Source organism: Phocoena phocoena, chromosome 11, assembly GCF_963924675.1.
Source record: "Phocoena phocoena chromosome 11, mPhoPho1.1, whole genome shotgun sequence".
NCBI classification, from domain to species: Eukaryota; Metazoa; Chordata; class Mammalia; order Artiodactyla; family Phocoenidae; genus Phocoena; species Phocoena phocoena.
This window is the reverse complement of record NC_089229.1, coordinates 21,460,477-21,486,493: the sequence shown is the minus strand read 5'-3', so window position 1 is coordinate 21,486,493 and position 26,017 is coordinate 21,460,477. Positions and strand designations below refer to the sequence as shown.

Sequence of the window (26,017 nt, the reverse complement as noted above, 5' to 3'; positions counted from 1 at the left end):
AGAATCGGTGCCGACCAGCACTCACCAGCCCGAGAGGTTTGTTTGCTCACCTGCCGGGACGGGCGGGGCTGGGAGCTCAGGCTCGGGCTTTGGTTGGAGCGCAGGGAGAGGAATGGCACTGGCAGCGTGAACACAGCCTGCAGGGGGTTAGTGCGCCACGGCTACCCGGGAGGGAGTCTGGGGAAAAGTCTGGACCTGCCGAAGAGGCAAGAGACTTTTTCTTGCCTCTTTGCTTCCTGGTGCGCGAGGAGAGGGGATTAAGAGCGCTGCTTAAAGGAGCACCAGAGACAGGCGCAAGCCGCAGCTTACAGCGCGGACCCCAGAGACGGGATTGAGACACTAAGGCTGCTGCAGCCGCCACCAAGAAGCCTGTGTGCGAGCACAGGCCACTCTCCACACCGCCCGTTCCGGGGAGCCTGGGCAACCCGCCACCGCCAGGGTCCCGGGATCCAGGGACAACTTCCCTGGGAAAACGCACGGTGCGCCTCAGGCTGGTGCAACATCACGCCGAACTCTGCAGCCGCAGGTTCATCCCGCACTCCATACCCCTCCCTGCCCCTGGCCTGAGTGAGCCAGAGCCCCCGAATCAGCAGCGCCTTTAACCCCGTCCTGTCTGAGCGAAGAACAGACACCCTCAGGTGACGTACACACAGAGGCGGGGCCAAATCCAAAGCTGAACCCCGGGAGCTGTGCGAACAAAGACAAAGGGAAATCTCTCCCAGCAGCTTCAGGAGCAGCGGATTAAAGCTCCACAATCAACTTGACGTACCCTGCATCTGTGGAATACCTGAAGAGACAACGAGTCATCCCAAATTGAGGAGGTGGACTTTGAGAGCAAGATTTATGATTTTTTCCCCTTTTCCTCTTTTTGTGAGTGTGTATGTGTATGCTTCTGTCTGAGATTTTGTCTGTATAGCTTTGCTTTCACCATTTGTCCTAGGGTTCTATCCGTCCGTTTTTTTTTTTACTTAAAAATTTTTTTTCTACATAATTATTGTTTTTATTTTAATAACTTTATTTTATTTTATCTTTCTTTTCTTTTCTTTTATTCTCTTTCTTTCTTTCTTTCCTCTTCCTTCCTTCCTTTCTTTCTTTCTACATTTTCTCCCTTTTATTCTGAGCCGTGTGGATGAAAGGCTCTTGGTGCTGCAGCTATCAGTCAGTGCTGTGCCTCTGAGGTGGGAGAGCCAACTTCAGGACACTGGTCCACAAGAGACCTCCCAGCTCCATGTAATATCAAATGGCGAAAATCTCCCAGAGATCTCCATCTCAACACCAACACACAACTTCACTCAATGACCAGCAAGCTACAGTGATGGACACCCTATGCCAAACAACTAGCAAGACAGGAACACAACCCCACACATTAGCAGAGAGGCTGCCTAAAATCATAATAGGTCCACAGACACCCCAAAACACACCACCAGACGTGGACCTGCCCACCAGAAAGACAAGATCCAGCCTCATCCACCAGAACACAGGCACTAGTCCCCTCCACCAGGAAGCCTACACAACCCACTGAACCAACTTTAGCCACTGGGGACAGACACGAAAAACGATGGGAACTACGAACCTGCAGCCTGCAAAAAGGAGACCCCAAACACAGTAAGATAAGCAAAATGAGAAGACCGAAAAACACACAGCAGATGAAGGAGCAAGATAAAAACCCACCAGACCTAACAAATGAAAAGGAAATAGGCAGTCTACCTGAAAAAGAATTCAGAATAATGATAGTAAAGATGATCCAAAAACTTGGAAATACAATAGAGAAAATGCAAGAAACATTTAACAAGGACCTCGAAGAACTAAAGATGAAACAAGCAACGCTGAACAACACAATAAATGAAATTAAAAACACTCTAGAAGGGATCAATAGCAGAATAACTGAGACAGAAGAACGGATAAGTGACCAGGAAGATAAAATAGTGGAAATAACTACTGCAGAGCAGAATAAAGAAAAAAGAATGAAAAGAACTGAGGACAGTCTCAGAGACCTCTGGGACAACATTAAACACACCAACATTCAAATTATAGGGGTCCCAGAAGAAGAATAGAAAAAGAAAGGGACTGAGAAAATATTTGAAGAGATTATAGTTGAAAACTTCCTTAATATGGGAAAGGAAATAGTTAATCAAGTCCAGGAAGCATAGAGACTCCCATACAGGATAAATCCAAGGAGAAACACGCCAAGACACCTATTAATCAAACTGCCAAAAATTAAATACAAAGAAAACATATTAAAAGCAGCAAGGGAAAAACAACAAATAACACACAAGGGAATCCCCATAAGGTTAACAACTGATCTTTCAGCAGAAACTCTGCAAGCCAGAAGGGACTAGCAGGACATATTTAAAGTAATGAAGGAGAAAAACCTACAACTAAGATTACTCTACCCAGCAGGGATCTCATTCAGATTTGATGGAGAAATTAAAACCTTTACAGACAAGCAAAAGCTGAGAGAGTTCAGCACCACCAAACCAGCTTTACAACAAATGCTAAAGGATCTTATCTAGGCAAGAAACACAAGAGAAGGAAAAGACCTATAATAACAAACCCAAAACAATTAAGAAAATGGGAATAGGAACATACATATCGATAATTACCATAAGTGTAAATGGATTAAATGCTCCCACCAAAAGACAGAGACTGGCTGAATGGATACAAAAACAAGACCCATATATATGCTGTCTCCAAGAGACCCACTTCAGACCTAGAGACACATACAGACTCAAAGTAAGGGGATGGAAAAAGATATTCCATGCAAATGGAAACCAAAACAAAGCTGGAGTAGCAATTCTTGTACCAGACAAAATAGACTTTAAAACAAAGACTATTACAAGAGACAAAGAAGGACACTACATAAAGCTCAAGGGATCGATCCAAGAAGAAGATATGACAATTGTAAATATTTATGCACCCAACATAGCAGCACCTCAATACATAAGGCAAATACTAACAGCCATAAAAGGGGAAATCGACAGTAACACATTCATAGTAGGGCACTTTAACACCCCACTTTCACCAATGGACAGATCATCCAGAATGAAAATAAATAAGGAAACACAAGCTTTAAATGATACATTAAACAAGATGGACTTAATTGATATTTATAGGACTTTCCAACCAAAAACCACAGAATACACATTTTTCTCAAGTGCTCATGGAACGTTCTCCAGGATAGATCATATCTTGGGTCACAAGTCAAGCCTTGGTAAATCTAATAAAATTGAAATTGTATCAGCTATCTTTTCCGACCAGAACGCTATGAGACTAGATATCAATCACAGGAAAAGATCTGTAAAAATTACAAACACATGGAGGCTAAACAATACACTACTTAATAATGAAGTGATCACTGAAGAAATCAAAGAGGAAATCAAAAAATACCTAGAAACAAATGACAATGGAGACACGACGACCCAAAACTATGGGATGCATAGTTCTAAGAGGGAAGTTTATAGCAATACAATCGTACCTTAAGAAACAGGAAACATCTCGAATAAACAACTTAAACTTGCACCTAAAGCAAGAAGAGAAAGAACAAAAAACCCTCAAAGTTAGCAGAAGGAAAGAAATCATAAATATCAGATCAGAAATAAATGAAAAAGAAATGAAGGAAACGATAGCAAAGATCAATAAAACTAAAAGCCCGTTATTTGAGAAGATAAATAAAATTGATAAACCACCAGCCAGACTCATCAAGAAAAAAAGGGAGAAGACTCAAATCAATAGAATTAGAAATGAAAAAGGAGAAGTAACAACTGACACTGCAGAAATACAACAGATCATGAGAAATTACTTCAAGCAACTCTATGCCAATAAAATGGACAACCTGGAAGAAATGGAGGAATTCTTAGAAATGCACAACCTGCCAAGACTGAATCAGGAAGAAACAGAAAATATGAACAGACCAATCACAAGCACTGAAATTGAAACTGTGATTAAAAATCTTCCAACAAACAAAAGCCCAGGACCAGATGGCTTCACAGGCAAATTCTATCAAACATTTAGAGAAGAGCTAACACCTATCCTTCTCAAACTCTTCCAAAATATAGCAGAGGGAGGAACACTCCGAAACTCATTCTATGAGGCCACCATCACCCTGATACCAAAACCAGACAAGGATGTCACAAAGAATGACTACTACAGGCCAATATCACTGATGAACATAGATGCAAAAATCCTCAACAAAATATTAGCAAACAGAATCCAACAGCACATTAAAAGGATCATACATCATGATCAAGTGGGGTTTATTCCAGGAATGCAAGGATTCTTCAATATACGCAAATCAATCAATGTGATACACCATATTAACAAATGGAAGGAGAAAAACCATATGGTCATCTCAATAGATGCAGAGAAAGCTTTCGACAAAATTCAACACCCGTTTACGACAAAAACCCTCTGGAAAGTAGGCATAGAGGGACCCTACCTCAACATAATAAAGGCCATATATGACAAACCCACAGCCAACATTGTCCTCAATGGTGAAAAACTGAAAACATTTCCACTAAGATCAGGAACAAGACAAGGTTGCCCACAAGGTTGCCCACTCTCACCACTCTTATTCAACATAGTTTTGGAAGTTTTAGCCACAGCAATCAGAGAAGAAAAGGAAAGAAAATGAATCCAAATTGGAAAAGAAGAAGTAAAGCTGTCACTGTTTGCAGATGACATGATACCATACGTAGAGAATCCTAAAGATGCCACCAAGAAACTGCTAGAACTAATCAATGAATTTGGTAAAGTAGCAGGATACAAAATTAATGCACAGAAATCTCTTGCATTCCTATACACTAATGATGAATAATCTGAAAGTGAAATCAAGAATACATTCCCATTTACCATTTCAACAAAAAGAATACAATATCTAGGAATAAACCTACCTAAGGAGACAAAAGACCTGTATGCAGAAAATTATAAGACACTGATGAAAGAAATTAAGGATGATACAAATAGATGGAGAGATATACCATGTTCTTGGATTGGAAGAATCAACATTGTGAAAATGACTCTACTACCCAAAGCAATCTACAGATTCAATGCAATCCCTATGAAACTACCACTGGCATTTTTCAAAGAACTAGAACAAAAAATTTCACAATTTGTATGGAAACACAAAAGACCCCGAATAGCCAAAGAAATCTTGAGAACGAAAAACCGAGCTGGAGGTATCTGGCTCCCTGACTTCAGACTATACTACAAAGCTACAGTAATCAAGATCATATGGTACTGGTACAAAAACAGAAATATAGATCCATGGAACAAGATAGAAAGCCCAGAGATAAACCCACACACATATGGTCACCTTATCTTTGATAAAGGAGGCAGGAATGTACAGTGGAGAAAGGACAGCCTCTTCAATAAGTGGTGCTGGGAAAACTGGACAGGTACATTTAAACGTATGAAATTAGATCACTCCCTGACACCATACACAAAACTAAGCTCAAAATGGATTAAAGACCTAAATGTAAGGCCAGAAACTATCAAACTTTTGGAGGAAAACATAGGCAGAACACTCTATGACATAAATCACAGCAAGATCCTTTGTGACACACCTCCTAGAGAAATGGAAATAAAAAGAAAAATAAACAAATGGGACCTAATGAAACTGCAAAGCTTTTGTACAGCAGGGGAAACCATAAACAAGACCAAAAGACAACCCTCAGAATGGAGAAGATATTTGCAAATGAAGCAATTGACAAAGGATTAATCTCCAAAATTTACAAGAAGCAGCTCATGCAGCTCAATAACAAAAAAACAAACAACCGAATCCAAAAATGGGCAGAAGACCTAAATAGACATTTCTCCAAAGAAGATATACAGACTGCCAACAAACACATGAAAGAATGCTCAACATCATTAATCATTAGAGAAATCCAAATCAAAACTACAATAAGATATGATCTCACAGCAGTCAGAATGGCCATCATCAAAAAATTCTAGAAACAATAAATGCTGGAGAGGGTGTGGAGAAAAGGGAACACTCTTGCACTGCTGGTGGCAATGTGAATTGGTACAGCCACTATGGAGAACAGTATGGAGGTTCCTTAAAAAACTACAAATAGAAGTACCATATGACCCAGCAATCCCACTACTGGGCATATACCCTGAGAAAACCATAATTCAAAAAGAGTGATGTACCAAAATGTTCACTGCAGCTCTATTTACAATAGTCAGGAGATGGAAACAATCTATGTGTCCATCATCAGATGAATGGATAAACAAAATGTGACTCATATATACAATGGAATATTACTCAGCCATAAAACGAAACGAAATTGAGCTATTTGTAATGAGGTGGATGGACCTAGAGTCTGTCATACAGAGTGAAGTAAGTCAGAAAGAGAAAGACAAATACCGTATGCTAACACATATATATGGAATTTAAGAAAAAATAAATGTCATGAAGAACCTAGGGGTAAGACAGAAATAAAGGCACAGACGTACTGGAGAACTGAAGACACGGGGAGGGGGAAGGATAAGCTGTGACAAAGTGAGAGAGTGGCATGGACATATATACACTACCAAACGTAAAATAGATAGCTAGTGGGAAGCAGCCACATAGCACAGAGAGATCAGCTTGGTGCTTTGTGAGGACCTAGAGGGGTGGGATAGGGAGGGTGGGAGGGAGGGAGAGGAAGAGGGAAGAGATATGGGAACATATGTATAACTGATTCACTTTGTTGTAAGGCAGAAACTAACACACCATTGTAAAGCAATTATACTCCAATAAAGATGTAAAAAATAAAGAAAAAAATAAGTAGGGAATGGAAAAGTAAAGACAAGTAGTAAGATTATTCACTTAAAACACATTATTTAAATTTCTGTGCCAAAGGTAGACCAAAAATAACTTCCTAGCAGCAAAAAGAAATATACGATCAGTTTCACACACAATTCATAGAATCTGTGAGTTAAAAACAAACTGTTCTGGAAAGGTGAAGCTGCTTCAGTTATTGAGGGTCCAAGTTATCTGTCCCATGGGCCCTCATAAGAAGACTCCATTTATCAAATTCATGATGGAAAGATGTTTAATTTTCCTCAGTATGCGTGTGAATACTCTAGTCTTACAGAAGTGAAATGTATATATATTTATGAAGGGGAGAAAGGTGCAAGAAATTAAATATACTTATATTTATGCAGCACGGATAGATCTCTACATGCAACATAAAGTGGAGAGTTGTTTTTAAAACTTTTGTTTCAGATAAAAATTGATATTTAATTAATGTTAGCACTATTTATTAACAATTCAAAATAAATAAATGGTATAGATACTAGAAAAGATTAAAAATACTCCTAGGGAATTCCCTGGTGGTCCACGTGGGACTTAGCTGCCAAAAAAAAAGACTCCCAAAGAATTCTTTTAACAATTAAGAACTAGATATTTTAATTTTTTTAAATAGAAGGTAAAAGAAATGGTCACAAACTGATCATGGTTAGTGTTTTTTCCTGTACCAAGAAAAACAAGAGTTAACTAACTTGTCTACTTAACAGTAAGAGCAACTGAAAACAACTTGGTAAATGTGATTTTATTTTGCCTTTTATCTATCTGTATATCTATATAAGTCTATCTACACACAAACATACACACAGACACACATACACACTACTCACTCCAGGGAGCTGAGAGCCATAAGTAATTTCAAACGAAAAAGAGTATTTAGAACAGGGGTAAAACAAAACAAAATTCTCCTTAAGTCAAAAATCACTCCTGCTTATTACCTTTTATGCCATGAAACTTACATTAAGGTCTTCCTATTAAAAGAATCCAAAGTCCACCCATTATAGAAAAACAAAAACAAACAAAAGCAAAACAACTTTGCAATTTTTTTTCTTTTTTTTGTGGTACGCGGGCCTCTACTGCTGTGGCCTCTCCCGTTGCGGAGCAGACGCGCAGGCTCAGCGGCCATGGCTCACAGGCCCAGCCGCTCCGCGGCATGTGGGATCCTCCCGGACCGGGGCACGAACCCGCGGCCCCTGCATCGTCAGGCGGACTCTCCACCACTGCGCCACCAGGGAAGCCCCAACTTTGCAATTTTAACTGTTCATGTCAGAGTGACAGTGTATATAAACTGTAGATCAAATACAATCTTTGTTCATATGGCTTATTAATGTTTTAAATGTTCAAGCTATTTTTTTCTCCTTTTCCCTTTATTCCCTTTCCCTTTCCTTTCCTTTCTTTCTTGTTATTTTGTTTATTTTTAAACAACCAAGACAGCTGTGAAAAAATAAGGTATTAGACAGCACTGACTGTATAACCCATACATATAAGGCATTTCAAAATGATTTCTGCAGTCAGGAACAACATGAAACAAAGTAATAAGTGGGCCATGGTAATAAGTGGGCTATAAAAAGGAGTAAAAAACTGTGCAAAAAAGTGTTTGTGTTGGGTATAGCATAGGGTCTAGCTCTTGAAATTTTATGTTCAATCTTTTTTTGTTGATTTTTCATTGACTACAAAACCTTTCCAACTATATACTTATCTTCCTCCATTTTGTATGCTATTGGGATTTACACTTGCTAATATGAAATTCTTGCATTTTTTTTTAGGAGATACATTGTAAACTGCAAGGCCTACACACAGAAAAAAGCCAGGAGCCAATTTTTTTCTATGATGCTGGTTTATAGACAAATTACTTGCAATTCCCAGGATGTGAGGTGATAGCATACTTATTTGATATCATGCAGGACTATATGTATTTCAACATGTTATATATCAGATATAGCATTCTGTGTATATAGCAAAGAAAAATATTGCAGCTCAGTGACTTTTCAAAAGAATATTGTCGTTTAAATTTCTTAGTATAACTATTTTAATAAATTCATTTCTTTAAATAACTGAAAACCGTGAGTGATAATTCCACATAAAGTTTGAGAAAGGGATGGTTTAATGTGGTATTCCTCATCATACACTGTGTATTTTGTTGCTTATATCCCTCTATGTCTAAGTGAATGTGTTGATCTTAGAATGAAAAACCACAAGAACAGGATATGTGATTTTACCAAATATCAAGTAACATGCCAGACTCAGAAAATGTTTGCTTATAAGCAAGATAATGGAATACAAAAATTGACACTTATTCTAGTGTAGAACTAACTTTGACCTTTTAGGATTACTTTATCACTCTTTTTTTTTTTTTTTTTTTTTTTTTGCGGTATGCGGGCCTCTCACTGCTGTGGCCTCTTCTGTTGCGGAGCACAGGCTCCGGACGCGCAGGCTCAGCGGCCATGGCTCACGGGCCCTGCTGCTCCATGGTATGTGGGATATTCCCGGACCAGGGCACGAACCCGTGTCCCCTGTGTCGGCAGGCGGACTCCCAACCACGGTGCCACCAGGGAAGCCCCTATCACTCTTTTAATACAGAAAAGATTTTAGTTTTCTCAGACCTATCATCTCAAAGAATGAGACAATTGAAAAAGTAAAAGATGAAACTTAACAGCAGAAACAAAGAGAAATGAGGAAGTACTTCTTCAACAGGTTATGTTTCTAATAACTTAAAGTACTTTATTGAAATATGGTAATCTAAAAGAACAAATCTCTTGCATTATTATAAATAAATGTCATTTTCTGTGAATGCATTTATATCAAAGACAGAATTGCTGATAAATCATATGGGTAAAAACAAAACAAGTTTAGGCTTTCTTGGTGGCACAGTGCTTAGGAATCCACCTGCCAATGCAGGGGACACGGGTTCAAGCCCTGGTCCAGGAAGATCCCACATGCCGTGGAGCAGCTAAGTCCATGCTCCACTACTGAGCCTATAAGCCACAACGACTGAAGCCCGCATGCCTAAAGCCCGTGCTCCACAACGAGAAGCCACCGCAATGAGAAGCCCGCGCACCGCAACAAAGAGCAGCCCCCTCTCGCCACATCTAGAGAAAGCCCCCGCACAGCAACAAAGACTCAACTCAGCCAAAAATTAATTAATTAATTTTTAAAAATTAAATTAAAAAAAAAAGTTTAAATCACGTTAAAGTCTTACCTACTGGACGATTAGAAAGGTAATGTCGTAGACTGATATTGCCTAACTGATCTGGTGTCACTTGGTCTACTTGAAGACAGATTGCCATATCTTCCCCTCGGATGTCAATTTCTCCATTAACACCAATAATTTTAAACACCACAACTGACATCTAATAAGGATTGCATAAATAATATTAGTATACCAAATAATTTAAAACAAAATTTAGGAAATAACACAGGAAACTACTATAACCTCTAAAAATACAACTGTGACTTAATAAACCAAAAATATATTTGTGATCAACAGAAAGCAGTTATTGCACTACAGTGATAAACTTCCACTTCCTTTCTTCCTACTTAGTCAAGAGACTATTTTTAGGTCACAAAGATTAATTATATGACATTTCTGTGTGAAGTTATTTTCACTAAATGCTGAACTTATTTTCTAAGTCATCCATAAGAATATTTCACTGGGTGAAGATGGCTTAAAATAAACCAGTAACATTTCTTTTGTAGACAGCCCTTCGTAAGGACTGACCATCATCTCTACTATCAAACTTTCTCAAAGTGTATTTAAATTGAACTAAGATCAAAATATAAAGAATTGAAAAAAGAAACATAGAACCTTCCCTCAATACAAAAAAAAAAATTTACAAAAGTGAAATTCAGAAAAAAATGATTCAGTAAGACCAAAGGAAAACTTTCAAGAGTAGAAAGAGCAAAGTAAATCACCCACAATCTAAGTCAATTCATTTTACATATTAATGTCTTTAAATGTGTACATATTGAATATGAGATAAAGTTGGTGGCATTTCTCTTCATAGAATGTCTCAAAAGATTACCAGGTCGTCATGATTTTCTTGAGCACCCTCTGAATTTGTACTGATGGCATCTGGAGAGGTTTCACTATAATTCTGTAGGTTTTCACTGGCATTTGCCCGATCTGCTGGGCTCTGGTAATTTGTAGTTGAGTTCTTTTTAATACCTGAAATAATACAGAAATAAACTACTAAATTAAAATCAGTTTACACATGGTCCAACAATGTTACATTTATCTAACCAAAACATTATTTCTTCAACACTTTCTCAAGCACAGCCATGTTTAAAAGACAATAAGCAAAGAAAAACTAAACTGTGGTTAGTTAGCAAATAATAAGAAATAACTTTCCACAATAAAACATTAGAGATACTAAACCCTAAACTTAGACAGTATGAAAAGAAATCTACCACAGCCGACCACAATCTGTGTTCTTCCCATTGCAGGTGTGGTGCTGGCGTTACTAGCAGGTTCCTGGTCAGCCAGCTTTGCCTCCTCTATTCTACCCAACATTCAGTGGTCCCAGTCTGACCACTTCATTTCCCTTTTCAGTATCCTACGGTTCTTCATCTACATGAAGTTAATGCTACTACTGTCAATGTGATTGTTCTCCATCCTTATCGACCTGCCTTAATTTCTCAACATGCTATATTTCAATATTTCTCAAACTGTCTGTGGTAAAAGGCAATTTAAAAAAATTTTTGTGTCCATAACACATCAATACTTTAAAAAAATACTATCCTTTTGCTTAAGCGATAGTATTTTACAAAGCTTTACTTTGTTGCTGTTGTTGTTGTTAGAAACATCTTTGTTATGTCTTCATAACACTTCAGTGCATGCATTATAGAATGAGTATCACTTCCATTCACTGAAAGAACAGTCTGCTGAATGCAGCTTGCAAGTAGCTGGTTAAAAATTTCTTTCTTTTCAGATGTACATTATAATTTGTTATCTGTATACACTACAAAGTGATCACCACCAAAAGTCTAGTTTACCATCCATAACCATACAATTGATCCCCTTCATCCATTCTGACCATTCCCCTACTCCCTTACCCTCTGGTAACCACCAATCTGTTTTCTGTATCTATAAGCTTGTTTTTGTTCTGTTTTCATTTGGGTTTTTTAAAAAATATATCTCACATATGAGTGACATCATATAGTATTTGTCTTTCTTTGTAATAATTTTTTATTATTATATTTACTACTATATAATTAGGTTCTAACCCAGTGCCTGACAAAACAGTATGTGCTCAATAAATTATTTATTGAATGGGTGAATAAAATGATTTTTAGGGCCAGGGAAAATGCATAAACACAATCGTGGTATGAGGAGATAATAAACTCCCATTTCACAGGAATTCCTAACATTGCCAGAGGTTAAGATTTCACAGATAAAATAATATTTAAGCTAAAGTAAACAGAAAGAAAAAAGAACACTCTAGGCACAGGTACAAAGGCTAAAGAAGTTTGTCATAGTGAAGAGATTGACAGAAAGACAAATATACTATAGTATAATTAAAGTGTAGTAAGCACATGGGAAAACAGCAGAAAAGGTAAGCTGGGGCCATATCACATGGAGCAACTGTCAGTAATGTTAAGTTTTTTAAACTTAATAGCCTTATAGTTGTTAGAAGTTATCAGGACTAAAATGGAAATTGACATGATAGTATATACATTTTTAAAAGAATATTCTGCCAGTGGAATGAAGTATGAACAAGAAATTGACAAGAAGAGAATTGGGGAGACTAGTTAGAAGCCTGTGGTGGAGCGGTACTCGAGCTACACATTTGTTTGTTTATAAATATGCATGTATATTCAAAAATATGTACTCACAATATACCTATGTATGTATATGTGTATGTGTATGCATATGTGTGCATTAGTGTGCATATGTATAAACGTACATGTATATAAAAACACACAGAAAAAGGTCTGGAATTATGTCAATATATACCAAAAGTCAATGGTAGTTACTTCCGGAATGGGGAATGGTATCAGGGCAGAATAAGGGTGGTATTAAAGTGATATTCTAGATATCCCCATGACATCTGATTTTTTTTAAAGAGAAAGTATTCATATATTTTTTGTAAAATTAAAACAAAACAAAAGAGAACTCAGAAAAAACAAGTCTTTTCCCAATGAAAATCAATTCCTTTGACAGAAAATTATTACAGTTCAGGAGAATAATGAATGTACAGTCACATATCGTCTAAGTGTTACACACAAAATTAATGTCCTTGTATTTTTCAAGAACCTAAAAACAGCCTACTGCTGGAATCTATTCTAAGACAGTTATTAGAAATGAAGACAAAAATTTATGAACAATGATATAATTATAGCATTTTATAGCTGTGAAAAAACTATAAACAATCTAAACATCCAGTATCAGGGAAACAATTAAAAGGTGAGGGTACATTCTTATGACAAGTTAATATAGACAAGTGATAAAAAGCAGGTTGAAAAACCATATATGTGATATAATACCAAATATACATATATGTGAATACATACATATATATATATACATTTATAAGATAAATTATAATCGATATCTCTAGATTGTGGGACTTTTGGGTTATTTTATTTTCCAAACTGTAGTTGTTTATATTTTCCAAGTTCTCCACATTGAGTGGTAGTCACTTTTATTAACTATTTAATTTTCAGAAATAAGAAGAAAATCACTGATGCTTTTTACGAGTAAGTAGAGATATTTTCTACAGGAACTGTTTTTTTTTTTTTTTTTTTTTTTTTCTTTCGCGGTACGCGGGCCTCTCACTGTTGCGGAGCACAGGCTCCGGACGCGCAGGCCCAGCCGCTCCGCGGTATGTGGGATCTTCCCAGACTGGGGCACGAACCCGTGTCCCCAGCATCGGCAGGCAGACTCTCAACCACTGTGCCACCAGGGAAGCCCAGGAACTGTTTTTGAAGCATCATTTGATCACAAAACAGAAATCCTCTATTAAAGTAGAATTTTAAGCCATAAGGGGGCAAGGGAAGTAGGCAATAGAGCTATCTGTGAATCTAGAATAGATTTTTTGACCCATACCAGTAACTTGTCTACATTTAACTGGTAAAGTATGCTGGAAAGGGGTTTGCTATGAATTGCCTATAAAAGTGTTGGGTTAAGGCTTTTAGTTTACATATAGTAATCATTTCCCAAGTCTGGGGTACTAGCATAGCATACTGGTTGGTTAAAAACTGAGGTTCCTGAGTCAGACTAGCTGAGTTCCAAATCTGCCTCTATTACTTCCTGACTGTATATTCATTTCTCTAAGCTTCAGTTTCTAAAGCTATGAGCCTTTCCTTTCCTAAGCTGTTTTCAACTACATCAATAGGTTTATTACTCTTCATATACAAAGTAATTCACATTTGCCTCTGGTCTCTTATGCTTTAGGGTCTGTGGCAACTATTCTCTGGCTATGGTCCATGGTTTTGTTCCTGTTCACAAAGTCCCCAATGCCTTAGTGATGGGGATGCACCTAATACTAAGTCATTCCTGGTGGTCTGTACTAGGGCATTAGTTGCTTCTGAATAAAATAGGGGAATCATGTAGTTCCATCATACACTATCACGCATGAAAGAGAATTCTGGTTATGGGAATCAACAGATCCAGTCTGGAAAAATTCCAGTCATAGGACCACATAGTTGAGAATTCATCATGCAAATTAAGCCTACCTAATCAAAATTCCAGATATAGGAGTCCCTGTGATAGAGGCTAGTAGAATTAATGTTGTCTGCTTTATGATCTAAATGACTGTATATAAATAATTGCTGGATGTTGTCCATAAAAAGGAAGGAGTATCTGGTCAAAAGAAGCAATGAAACAACCATTAGAAAGTTAGGTACAATGCTCTTTGTATTGTGCATGTATGTGTGTGTAAATAAATAAGTCTTTTTGGGCTGTGATTGATTACTGAATATAAATTTAAAAACTTAAATACTACTTCTAAGATTTGTGTATATATAATATGAATTCTTAAACTGTATTGCTTTACCTTTTTCCAAAAATATATGACTATCACTTCCATCACTTTCTAACAACTGTTCTTCCAATATCATGCTGTCAAGTGAAATGGTATCCAGTGAGGTTTGTGAGGGGCTTCTTCTCATGTTCTTGTAAGAAACAGAGAGCGGAGCCATGTTGGGTGGGCAACGTTCCTTAGGCTTTCTACTGTTAACAAACAAAATTATCAGAAAATCATCACATAAAAGGAAAAGAATTCTTTCTAAAGAATACTTCAAACAAAATAAATATATATTTATATAGTATACACAATTTTTAAAATTATATAAGCTTAAAGTATTTTCATATTTTGAAAACTCTACTCTTCCATGTGTTAACTCTAACAATGCCATATTTATCATGGTTTTCTGTCCAAAGCCAAAATATACTCATAAGTACATGCACATGCATGTGCACGCACGCACACACACACACAAATACACACACACACACACACAAATAAAACACACACACACACATACAAATAAAACAAACCCCCCACCCCAAATTCTAACAGTCAGTTGTTACCTTAAAGATGACTGTGATGTAAGTGTTCTGACTGTGGGTGCTTCTTCTTTACTGATTTCCATGTTCTCAGAGAGTGAAACTGTTTCTGGAAGCAAATCTTCAGCTTTAAAGATTGACTCTATGGTTTCATTTCCTTTACTAGTTAAACTATTTGAAAGTATGTTCTGATTACCACCATTATCAAATGACAGGATACTTGAGTCTTCTCTGTAGTTTAAGACACTATTTGAATCTGTATAAGACGAATCCTTTTTGCCACTTGTTTCTGATCCAATTTCTCCTGAGCCACTTTTGCAAACAATTCCACTACTTTCATCTTCGCTTATTTTCCCTAAATTTTTATCTGATAAATAATCCAGAAAAGAAATACCTTTCTGCAGATTTGTATCACTAGCTGATTTAAAAAGCAAAGAATCCTTCAAAGGGACATGGCTAAGGTCAATACTCATAGATCTGTTGTCTGACATGTGATTAACAGTTACACTTCTAATTTGTTTTATACCACTATTAACTTGTTTTCTTTTTGAAGACAAAAATTCTCCACTTTCTGTAGGCAAATAATCAGGAACCACTGGACTCACACTTTCAGAAACAGGAGACTTAAGACTATTTGCTTTATCTACTGGATGAAGCAAAAGAGCCACTTCCGCACTTTTAAGTAAAATTCCAATACAAATGGATGTCTGACTAGCTGGATTGCCAGTCACAGCTTCTACATCTTTCCTTAAATTCTCTGAAAGCAAAATAAGTGACTCATGGAGGAAAAGCAGGAGCAGATACTGGTAGTGATTGATCTGCATACTGACATGTTTATGAATGTGAACCAGGACATGAATATCTGCATCTGATGATGAAGAGGAAAATCTTAAAAATGTATCTGAAGGTTTCTGACTACCATTTGTCAAGGGATCAGACTCTGTACTATAATACTCCTTCAAGAGCTTTTTCCGCTTCCATCGGCCAGTCAGATCACTAGACTCACTTTGTGAGGTATTTAGAGATATCTGATTACAAGTCTGCAGCAATTTTTGTGACAGTGCATACCTTTTTGGTTGACAAATCCAGATGGAAAGAGGGAAAGAATCTACAAAATTTATTGGTCGTCCTTTTCCACTTTTCATCCCTTCATAATCTATCCAAAATTGAGAAAAGTACACAGCCCAAACATCTGTGGCAGCAGAAGTTTTAAGAGTGTATTTATTCAACTTAGGAGTAACATTTCCTTTATAAACTTCATGCAGTTTGGTATCTTGTTCATGAGCATGTCTCTGGAAGATTGGATGCAGAAGATTAAAATTGTCACCAGATTTGGGGAAACTGGTATATGTTTTACTGAAAAAATCACAATCTTTGAAGTCTTGAAACAAAGCTTCTAAATCAGAATGTCGACAGTTTGAACAGTATCTTGTATTTGTAGCAATCATTTCTGAACTCTGAATAGAAATTGCATGTGGTTGATCTTGATGACATTCAGATTTCATTTCAGAAGGAATGACAAACTAGAAGAGAAAAAACATTAATCTAGTCTGACTTACAAATCCATATATCTTGAAGATAAAATAATCAAGAGCATGACTTGGTTCAGGAATTCTTTTTGACATTTTGCCCCAAAACACTAATTTTCTATCTTGACATAAAATACTCTCCCTCCCAAATCTTATTAAACCAAATGAAAAAGGCTTAAATGATTAACAACTAAGAAAAGAACCAAAGGAAAAAGACCAATAAATAATGAATAAAGTACATAACATACATATACATATTTGTAGACAATATATCACAAAATAAAAGGAACAAAACTGAATTGAATCAATTATTAAATGCTTACTATGCCCTGAGTATATATACTCCCTGAGTAAATAAGAAAGCACAAAGTTTGGAAAAGATAATTTTTTGTTACGATATTTTAAATGCAAGCAATTTGGAGGATGACTAGATAAGTAAAAGGAATGACTGGATAACTGTCAATAGAATCACTTTTCTGGGATAAAACTATTAATAAAATAAACTCAGGAGTATAGGTCAAACGATTTAGTAAAATTATTTTCTACAGATAATTAAGCCCAGTCCTCAAAATATTCACAACAAAGAGTTCAAACTGACTGGTTTTAAAACTCAAACTGCCCATATTCACAAAATGTAAAGATCATTCTGTAATTGTGTTTTAAATTATAATTATAAATGTTATAAAGTGTGTCTCTTTATATTGAATATTTTAAGGTCTTTGAAACGATCTTTAAAACATTTCTGCAATGCAACCGTTGAGTATTATTAATCTCATTTTACAGAGAAGAAATTAAGGGTATGTAAATTTAGGCTACCAGCAACAGAGCTAGAAACTGAAATATTCATCCATGCCCAAATCTTATTCTATTTACTACATTATATGTTTTTGCTTTTTTTTTTTAGCTTCCTTCCTTTAAAGTTTAAATATCCATGGAATTCTGATTATCAACTACTTGGCTATAATAAAACACAACTTTCTAATATCTTTGGATATTAATAACAGAATAAATGTAACAAATAAAACCCAGATATAACTTAGAAGTGTCACTGTGTTATTTACCCTTCTTAAAAAAATTTTATCAGCTCCAGCAAGAAGTAGGAAAAAAAAAGATATTTAAATTTACTTCTACTGCTTACCTCCAAATGGATGAGCTCCAGTAAGAAGTAGAAGAAAAAAGACATTTAAATTTATTTCTACTGCTTACCTCTAAATGGATGAGCAGGGGGAAAGAAAAGGAAGAAAAGTAGAGAAAGAAGGGGTGGAGAAGGGTGGGGAAGCAGTCTCTTAAAGCTTCCATAATTGAAAACTGAAATTAAAATTCAAATTTCAAAATCAAAATTAATATTGCAATGAAGTGACTTATATTTGAGCACCCATCTTAAATCCTGGAAATAACTTTTCTTCTGTAAAAATGGTTTTGTTCTCACAGCCACTTGTTTATATGGTACCTTTAGCATTAAGCCATCAACTCGAATATCAACATGCTCATCAGATTTTGAATTGTCATTCAACTTGTACACAGCCATAAACTGATTAAGACTCTGTTTCAAATCCAACAGAAACTGATTTAACCATAGAATACTTCTTTCATCCACAGTAAACTGTAGTGCATTCAGCTGGCTATAAAGGTTGGGAGATGGAACTGTGGAGAAAAAAAATTTTTAAAGATTTTTAATAAACTGATAGTTTTAAATCTTCCCTGAGAAAAGAAAATGCATTTTAACCAAGTTTTATTCTTCTTAAATTAAGATTAAAAGATTTTGCAATGGTATTTACAAAATTAAAGTGATACTACATGTAGATGATAGCAAACACATTTGGAGAGACAGAGAACATCGTTCATTGCTTCACTAATGGAAAAATATGCAGTTTAAATGCAAATCAATTAAGAAAATGGTAACAGGTACATATAGATAACTACCTTAAATGTAAATAAATTAAATGCTCCAGACAAAAGACATAGACTGGCTGACTGGATACAAAAACAAGACCTGTATATATGCTGTCTACAAGAGACCCACTTCAGATTTAAGGACATATACTGACTGAAAGTGAGGGGATGAAAAAAGATATTCCATGCAAATGGAAATCAAAAGAAAGCTGGAGTAGCAATTCTCATATCAGACAAAATAGACTTTAAAATAAAGACTACTACAAGAGACAAAGAAGGACACTACATAATGATCAAGGGATCAATCCAAGAAGAAGATATAACAATTATAAATATTTATGCACCCAACATAGGAGCGCCTCAAAACATAAGGCAAATGCTAACAGCCATAAAAGGGGAAATCAACAGTAACACAATCATAGTAGGGGACTGTAACAACCCACTTTCACCAATGGACAGATCATCCAGAATGAAAATAAATAAGGAAACACAAGCTTTAAATGATACATTAAACGAGATGGACTTAATTGATATTTATAGGACATTCCATCCAAAACCAACAGAATTCACTTTCTTCTCAAGCACTCATGGAACATTCTCCAGGATAGATCATATCTTGGGTCACAAATCCAGCCTTCATAAATTGAAGAAAATTGAAATCCTATCAAGTATCTTTCCTGACCACAACGCTATGAGACTAGATATTAATTACAGAAAATATCTGCAAAAATACAAACACATGGAGGTTGAACAACACACTACTAAATAACCAAGAGGTCACTGAAGACATCGAAGACAAAATCAAAAAATACCTTGAAACAAATGACAATGAAAACACGACAACCCAAAACCTATGACATACAGCAAAAACAGTTCTAAGAGGGAAGTTTATAGCAATACAAACCTAACTCAAGAAATAAGAAATGTTTCAAATAAACAACCTAAACTTACACCTAAAGCAATTAGAGAAAGAAGAACAAAAAAACCCCAAAGTTAGCAGAAGGAAAGAAATGATAAAGATCAGATCAGAAATAAATGAAAAAGAAATGAAGGAAACAATAGCAAACAACAATAAAACTAAAAGCTGATTCTTTGAGAAGATAAATAAAATTCATAAACCATTAGCCAGACTCATCAAAAAAAAAGGAAGAAGACTCAAATCAAAAGAATTAGAAATGAAAAAGGAGAAGTAACCACTGATACTGCATAAATACAAAGGATCATGAGAGATTACTACGAGCAACTATACACCAATAAAATGGACAACCTGGAAGAAATGGACAAATTCTTAGAAAAGCACAACCTTCTGAGACTGAACCAGGAAGAAATATAAAATATAAACAGACCAATCACAAGCACTGAAATTGAAACTGTGATTAAAAATCTTCCAAGAAACAAAAGCCCAGGACCAGATGGCTTCACAGGTGAATTCTGTCAAACATTTAGAGAAGAGCTAACACCTATCCTTCTCAAACTCTTCCAAAATATAGCAGAGGGAGGAATACTCCCAAACTCATTCTACGAGGTCACCATCACCCTGATACCAAAACCAGACAAAGATGTGACAAAGAAAGAAAACTACAGGCCAATAGCACTGATGAACATAGATGCAAAAATCCTCAACAAAATACTAGCAAACAGAATCCAATGGCACATTAAAAGGATCATACACCAATATCAAGTGGGGTTTATTCCAGTAATGCAAGGATTCTTCGATATATGCAAATCAATCAATGTGATACACCGTATTAACAAACTGAAGGAGAAAAACCATATGATCATCTCAATACATGCAGAAAAAAGCTGTCAACAAAATTCAACACCAATTTATGATAAAAACTCTCCAGAAAGTAGGCATAGAGGGAACTTTCCTCAACATAATAAAGGCCATATATGACAAACCCACAGCCAACATCATTCTCAATGGTGAAAAACTGAAACCATTTCCTCTAATATCAGGAACAAGACAAAGATGCCCACTCTCACCACTCTTATTCAATATAGTTTTGGAAGTTTTAGCCACAGCAATCAGAGAAGAAAAAGAAATAAAAGGAATCCAAATCAGAAAAGAAGAAGTAAAGCTATCATTGTCTGCAGATGACATGATACTATACATAGAGAATCCTAAAGATGCTACCAGAAAACTACTAGAGCTAATCAATGAGTTTGGTTAGTAGCAGGATACAAAATTAATGCACAGAAATCTCTTGCATTCCTATACACTAATGATGAAAAAACTGAAAAAGAAATTAAGGAAACACTCCCATTTACCACGGCAAAAAAAAGAATAAAATACGTAGGAATAAAACTACCTAAGGTGACAAAAGACCTGTATGCAGACAACTATAAGACACTGATGAAAGAAATTAAAGATGACACAAACAGATGGAGATATATACCATGTTCTTGGATTGGAAGAATCAACACTGTGAAAATGACTCTACTACCCAAAGCAATCTACAGATTCAATGCAATCCGTATCAAACTACCAAGGGCATTTTTCACAGAACTAGAACAAAAAATGTCACAATTTATATGGAAACACAAAAGACCCCGAATAGCCAAAGCAATCTTGAGAACGAAAAATGGAGCTGGAGGAATCCGGCTCCCTGACTTCAGACCATACTACAAAGCTACAATCATCAAGACAGTACTGGCACAAAAACAGAAATACAGATCAATAGAACAGGATAGGAAGCCCAGAGATAAACCCACACACCTATGGTCACCTTATTTTTGATAAAGGAGGCAAGAGTATACAATGGAGAAAAAACAACCTCTTCACTAAGTGGTGCTGGGACAACTGGACAGCTACATGTAAAAGAATGAAATTAGAACACTCCCTAACACCATACCCAAAAATAAACTCAAAATGGATTAAAGAGCTAAATGTAAGGCCAGACACTATAAAACTCTTAGAGGAAAACATAGGCAGAACACTCTATGACATAAATCACAGCAAGATCCTTTTTGACACACCTCCTAGAGGAATGGAAATAAAAACAAAAATAAACAAATGGGACCTAATGAAACTTAAAAGGTTTTGCAGAGCAAAGGAAAACATAAACAAGATGAAAAGACAACCCTCAGAATGGGAGAGAAAATTGTAAATGAAGCAACAGACAAAGGACTAATCTCCAAAATTTACAAGCAGCTCATGAAGCTCAATATCAAAAAAACAAACAGCCCAATTCAAAAATGTGCAGAAGACCTAAACAGACATTTCTCTAAAGAAGATATACAGATTGCAAACAAACACATGAAAGGATGTTCAACATCACTAATCATTAGAGAAATGGAAATCAAAACTACAATGAGGTATCACCTCACACCAGTCAGAATGGCCATCATCTAAAAATCTACAAATAATAAATGCTGGAGAGGGTGTGGAGAAAAGGGAACCCTCTGGCACTGCTGGTGGGAATGTAAATTGATACAGCCACTTTGGAGAACTGTATGGAGATTCCTTAAAAAACTAAAACTAGAACTACCATATGACCCAGCAATCCCACGACTCGGCATATACCCTGAGAAAACCATAATTCAAAAAGGGTCATGTACCGCAATGTTCACTGCAGCTCTATTTACAATAGTCAGGGCATGGAAGCAACCTATCTTGGATTGGTCCTTCGATAGATGAATGGCTAAAGAAGATGTGGCACATATACACAATGGAATATTACTCAGCCATAAAAAGAAATGAAATTGAGTTATCTATAGTGAGGTGGATGGACCTAGAGTCTGTCATGCAGAGTGAAATAAGTCAGAAAGAGAAAAAGAAATACCATATGCTTACACATATATATGGAATCTAAAGAAAAAAAAGATTCTGAAGAACCTAGGGGCAGGACAGGAATAAAGATGCAGATGTAGAGAATGGACTTGAGGACACAGGGAGGGGGAAGGCTAAGCTGGGATGAAGTGAGAGAGTGGCATGGACATATATACACTACCAAATGTAAAACAGACGGCTAGTGGGAAGCAGCCGCATAGCACAGGGAGATCAGCTCAGTGCTCTGTGACCACCTAGAGGGGTGGGATAGGAAAGGTGGGAGGGAGATGCAAGAGGGAGGAGATATAGGGATATATGTATATGTATAGCTGATTCACTTTGTTATGCAGTAGAAACTAACACACCATTGTAAGGCAATTGTACTCCAATAAAGATGTTAAAGAAAAAGTATGCAGGGCTTCTCTGGTGGAGCAGTGGTTGAGAGTCCGCCTGCCGATGCAAGGGACACGGGTTCATGCCCCGGTCCGGGAAGATCCCACATGTTGCGGAGCAGCTGGGCTGTGAGCCATGGCCGCTGAGCCTGCGCGTCCAGAGCCTGTGCTCCGCAACGGGAGAGGCCACAACAGTGAGAGGCCCACATACCGAAAAAAAAAAAAATGTATACAGTTTAATCTAAAACTCACTGTATAAATAAGAGGTATTGTTTTGATTTCTTTTCCTATTGTTACAGTCAGCAAGAAGCAACCTTCAAAAACTTTACCTTCTTGGGACTTCCCTGGTGGCGCACTGGTTAAGAATCTGCCTGCCAATGCAGGGGACCCAGGTTCGATACCTGGTCTGGGAAGATCCTATGTGCCGTGGAGCAACTAAGCCCATGCACCACAACTACTGAGCCTGTGGTCTAGAGTCTGCGAGCCACAACTACTGAGCCCGTGTGCCGCAACTACTGAAGGCCACGCACCTAGAGCCCGTGCTCTGCAACAAGAGAAGCCAACGCAATAAGAAGCCCTCACACTGCAACAAAGAGTAACCCCATCTAAAGAGTAGCCGCTAAAGAAAGCCTGCGCACAGCAATGAAGACCCAATGCAGCCAAAAATAAATAAATAAATTTAAATATATATATTTACATTTATATATATAAACAGAAACATCTTATTGGGATGTGGAGGTGCTTTTCTCTGAAGATAGTAAGGAAGTGGGTTGCTGAAGCGATCATGTCAAGGGAAGAAAGTGGAGGGAATCTCAAATACAGATTGAGTGATGATGGCAGCCACAGAGAGAACTAGAGAGCAAATGTAGTCCAGGATAGAAGAACCCTGACTGCATATCTGGGATAGAGGAAGAAACCTGCTACACTAAGCAGTAGAAAGATCTACCTGCAGTTTCTAACAGGGGTCTACTTATGAAATAGATTAGTACATAGCTATTAAAGATATTTAAAATGAACTTGTAGAAACTGGGATCATTAAGGGAAAAGGACAGGATGTAAATCAAATATGTTAAAGAAATGCATACATTAAAAACAGAACTAACAACACTATACTTATTGTTATAGTCTGAAATGCATCCCCTCAAAATTGATATGCTGAAGTTCTAACCCCTAATACCTCAGACTTAGCTGTATTTGGAGATAGGGCTTTTAAAGAGGCAATTATGGTAAAAATGAGTTAATATGGGTGGGCTCTAGTCCAATAAGACAGGTGCCATAAGAAGAGCTTAAAAAATGGACACACACAGAGGAAAGACCATGTGAGAAGACAGCCATCTACAAGCCAACGAAAGAGGTCTCTGAGGAAACAACCCTGTCAACACTCTGACCTAGAACTTCTAGCCTCCAAAACTGTGAGGAAATAAATTTGTTGTTTAAACCACCTAGTCTGTGGTATTTTATTATGGCAGCCATAGCAAACTGATACACTTATGTTAGTAGAAGTTGTCTCTAAGTTGTAGGCTCACAGGCATTTTTTAAATTTTTGGCCATTTTCTCTTTTTTTTTTAATATAATGAATGTATGTTACATTTACAATTATAAAAAAAGGTTATATATATATATATTTTTTTTAAGGTTATATATTTTTTAAGTTGGATTGCTTAACAGAAAGACGAAATGTGAGAACTGAAAATGGATCCCTATACACAGGGATTCAGTATACTATGTTCTTTACTTTTATATCTGTTTGAAATTTTCCATAATAAAAAGTTGAAAACAGTTAAACGTAAGCAACCAATTTCACTCCTAGGTGGCTAAGATTTAAATTGCTGGGAAGGAGTTTTATATTTTTATGAGAAAAAATCATATAGATTATAGAATGGGATTATAATTCCCTTGGTGCATGTTAACAAAACTGATAGAAATAAACCTAGATTAGAAGTCTGAAATCCTGGAAACTATAGGCTTTAGTCTGAAGAAAAGTTACTAGTTCAATGAATGAGACATTATTTAAGGAAAACAATTTGGTGGGCGGGTGTTGGAAACAATGGGATTATCCAATTATAGGTAAATAGTTGTGAATAACCTGGGGAGGCGGTGAAATATAGTTGGGGGGAAAGGGTAGGAAGAATTTTGATTTAGAAGACCTATACTTGAGTTTCAGCTGGGCCATTTTATTCTTCATAAGGTGCTGAGCAAATGCCTTAACCTATCTTAATTTTCTCACTGTTTCAGTCAAGGAGGTAGAAGAGAAAACAAATTTGAAATACACAAAAGAATACTGAAAAGCATGAAGATGGTGAGGAGATTAGATACTAAAAGGTCATTACAAATGAGGATTAAAATGATAAAATAGTTTGACATCTCTTTCTCCAAAGTAATTTCTTTCTCCAAAGGATATCTTTTTTTAAATTTAACAACAAAGGCATGAGCATCAGAAATTCCCTTTGAAACTAAAAACCTATATTAAGTGACTATTAAACAAACGAGCTAAGTAGGTCAAAGAATCTGGAGTTCTACTTAAAAAAATTTTTTTTCCTCAAATAACATAACCTATTTCGTTTAAACACTTTTTCTCAACTATAATTTTCAACCAAAATAATGAAAAAGGTACCACATAAACAAAGGTAAATTTTAGTTTGAAGAATTAGATGAACTGAGACAATAGCAAAGAATACAAACGTATAATCATAAAGTAGCTTACAAATAAAAATTCATGTATTTCAATGTTTCTAACAAAAGACAGTGCCAAAAGTTGTCCAAGGTACACATTTGGGTATCAAAACCTAGCCTCCCAAATTCTCTATAACTAAAAGGCTAACTTCACTATTCATTTTTTAATGAAATAGAGTTTTATGTAGCTGAAATATAAATGAAGTTTTACTAAAGAAAAAAAAATGACCTTATTCTACAATAACCTAACTTTCATTCATTCTTTCATTTAACAACAGCTACTAAGAACAAAAATGAGTCAAACCTCAGGGATAAAATGAAGCATGAATACTACATGGTTCCTGATATCAAGGATGCTACAAGCTAGTAAGGGAAAAGAACATATGAACAAATAATAAGTAAGTAAAAATGCTATACTAGAGTTATATACTAAACACAATGATTACAAGGGCAAAGAACAATGGA

General features: G+C 36.4%; 1 protein-coding gene across 1 annotated transcript in view; it reads right to left on the bottom strand.

Annotated features, from left to right (window-relative positions):
• The window catches only part of BLTP3B (bridge-like lipid transfer protein family member 3B), a 100,824-nt gene that overhangs the window by 12,865 nt on the left and 61,942 nt on the right, over nucleotides 1–26,017 (bottom strand). The window contains exons 13-17 of the mRNA XM_065887279.1: nucleotides 18,273–18,466; nucleotides 15,318–16,816; nucleotides 14,782–14,957; nucleotides 10,810–10,952; nucleotides 9,987–10,137 (exon numbers count right to left, since the gene is read on the bottom strand). Coding sequence (XP_065743351.1) covers nucleotides 9,987–10,137; nucleotides 10,810–10,952; nucleotides 14,782–14,957; nucleotides 15,318–16,816; nucleotides 18,273–18,466 — 2,163 coding nt within the window. The remainder of the gene's footprint in view (nucleotides 1–9,986; nucleotides 10,138–10,809; nucleotides 10,953–14,781; nucleotides 14,958–15,317; nucleotides 16,817–18,272; nucleotides 18,467–26,017) is intronic.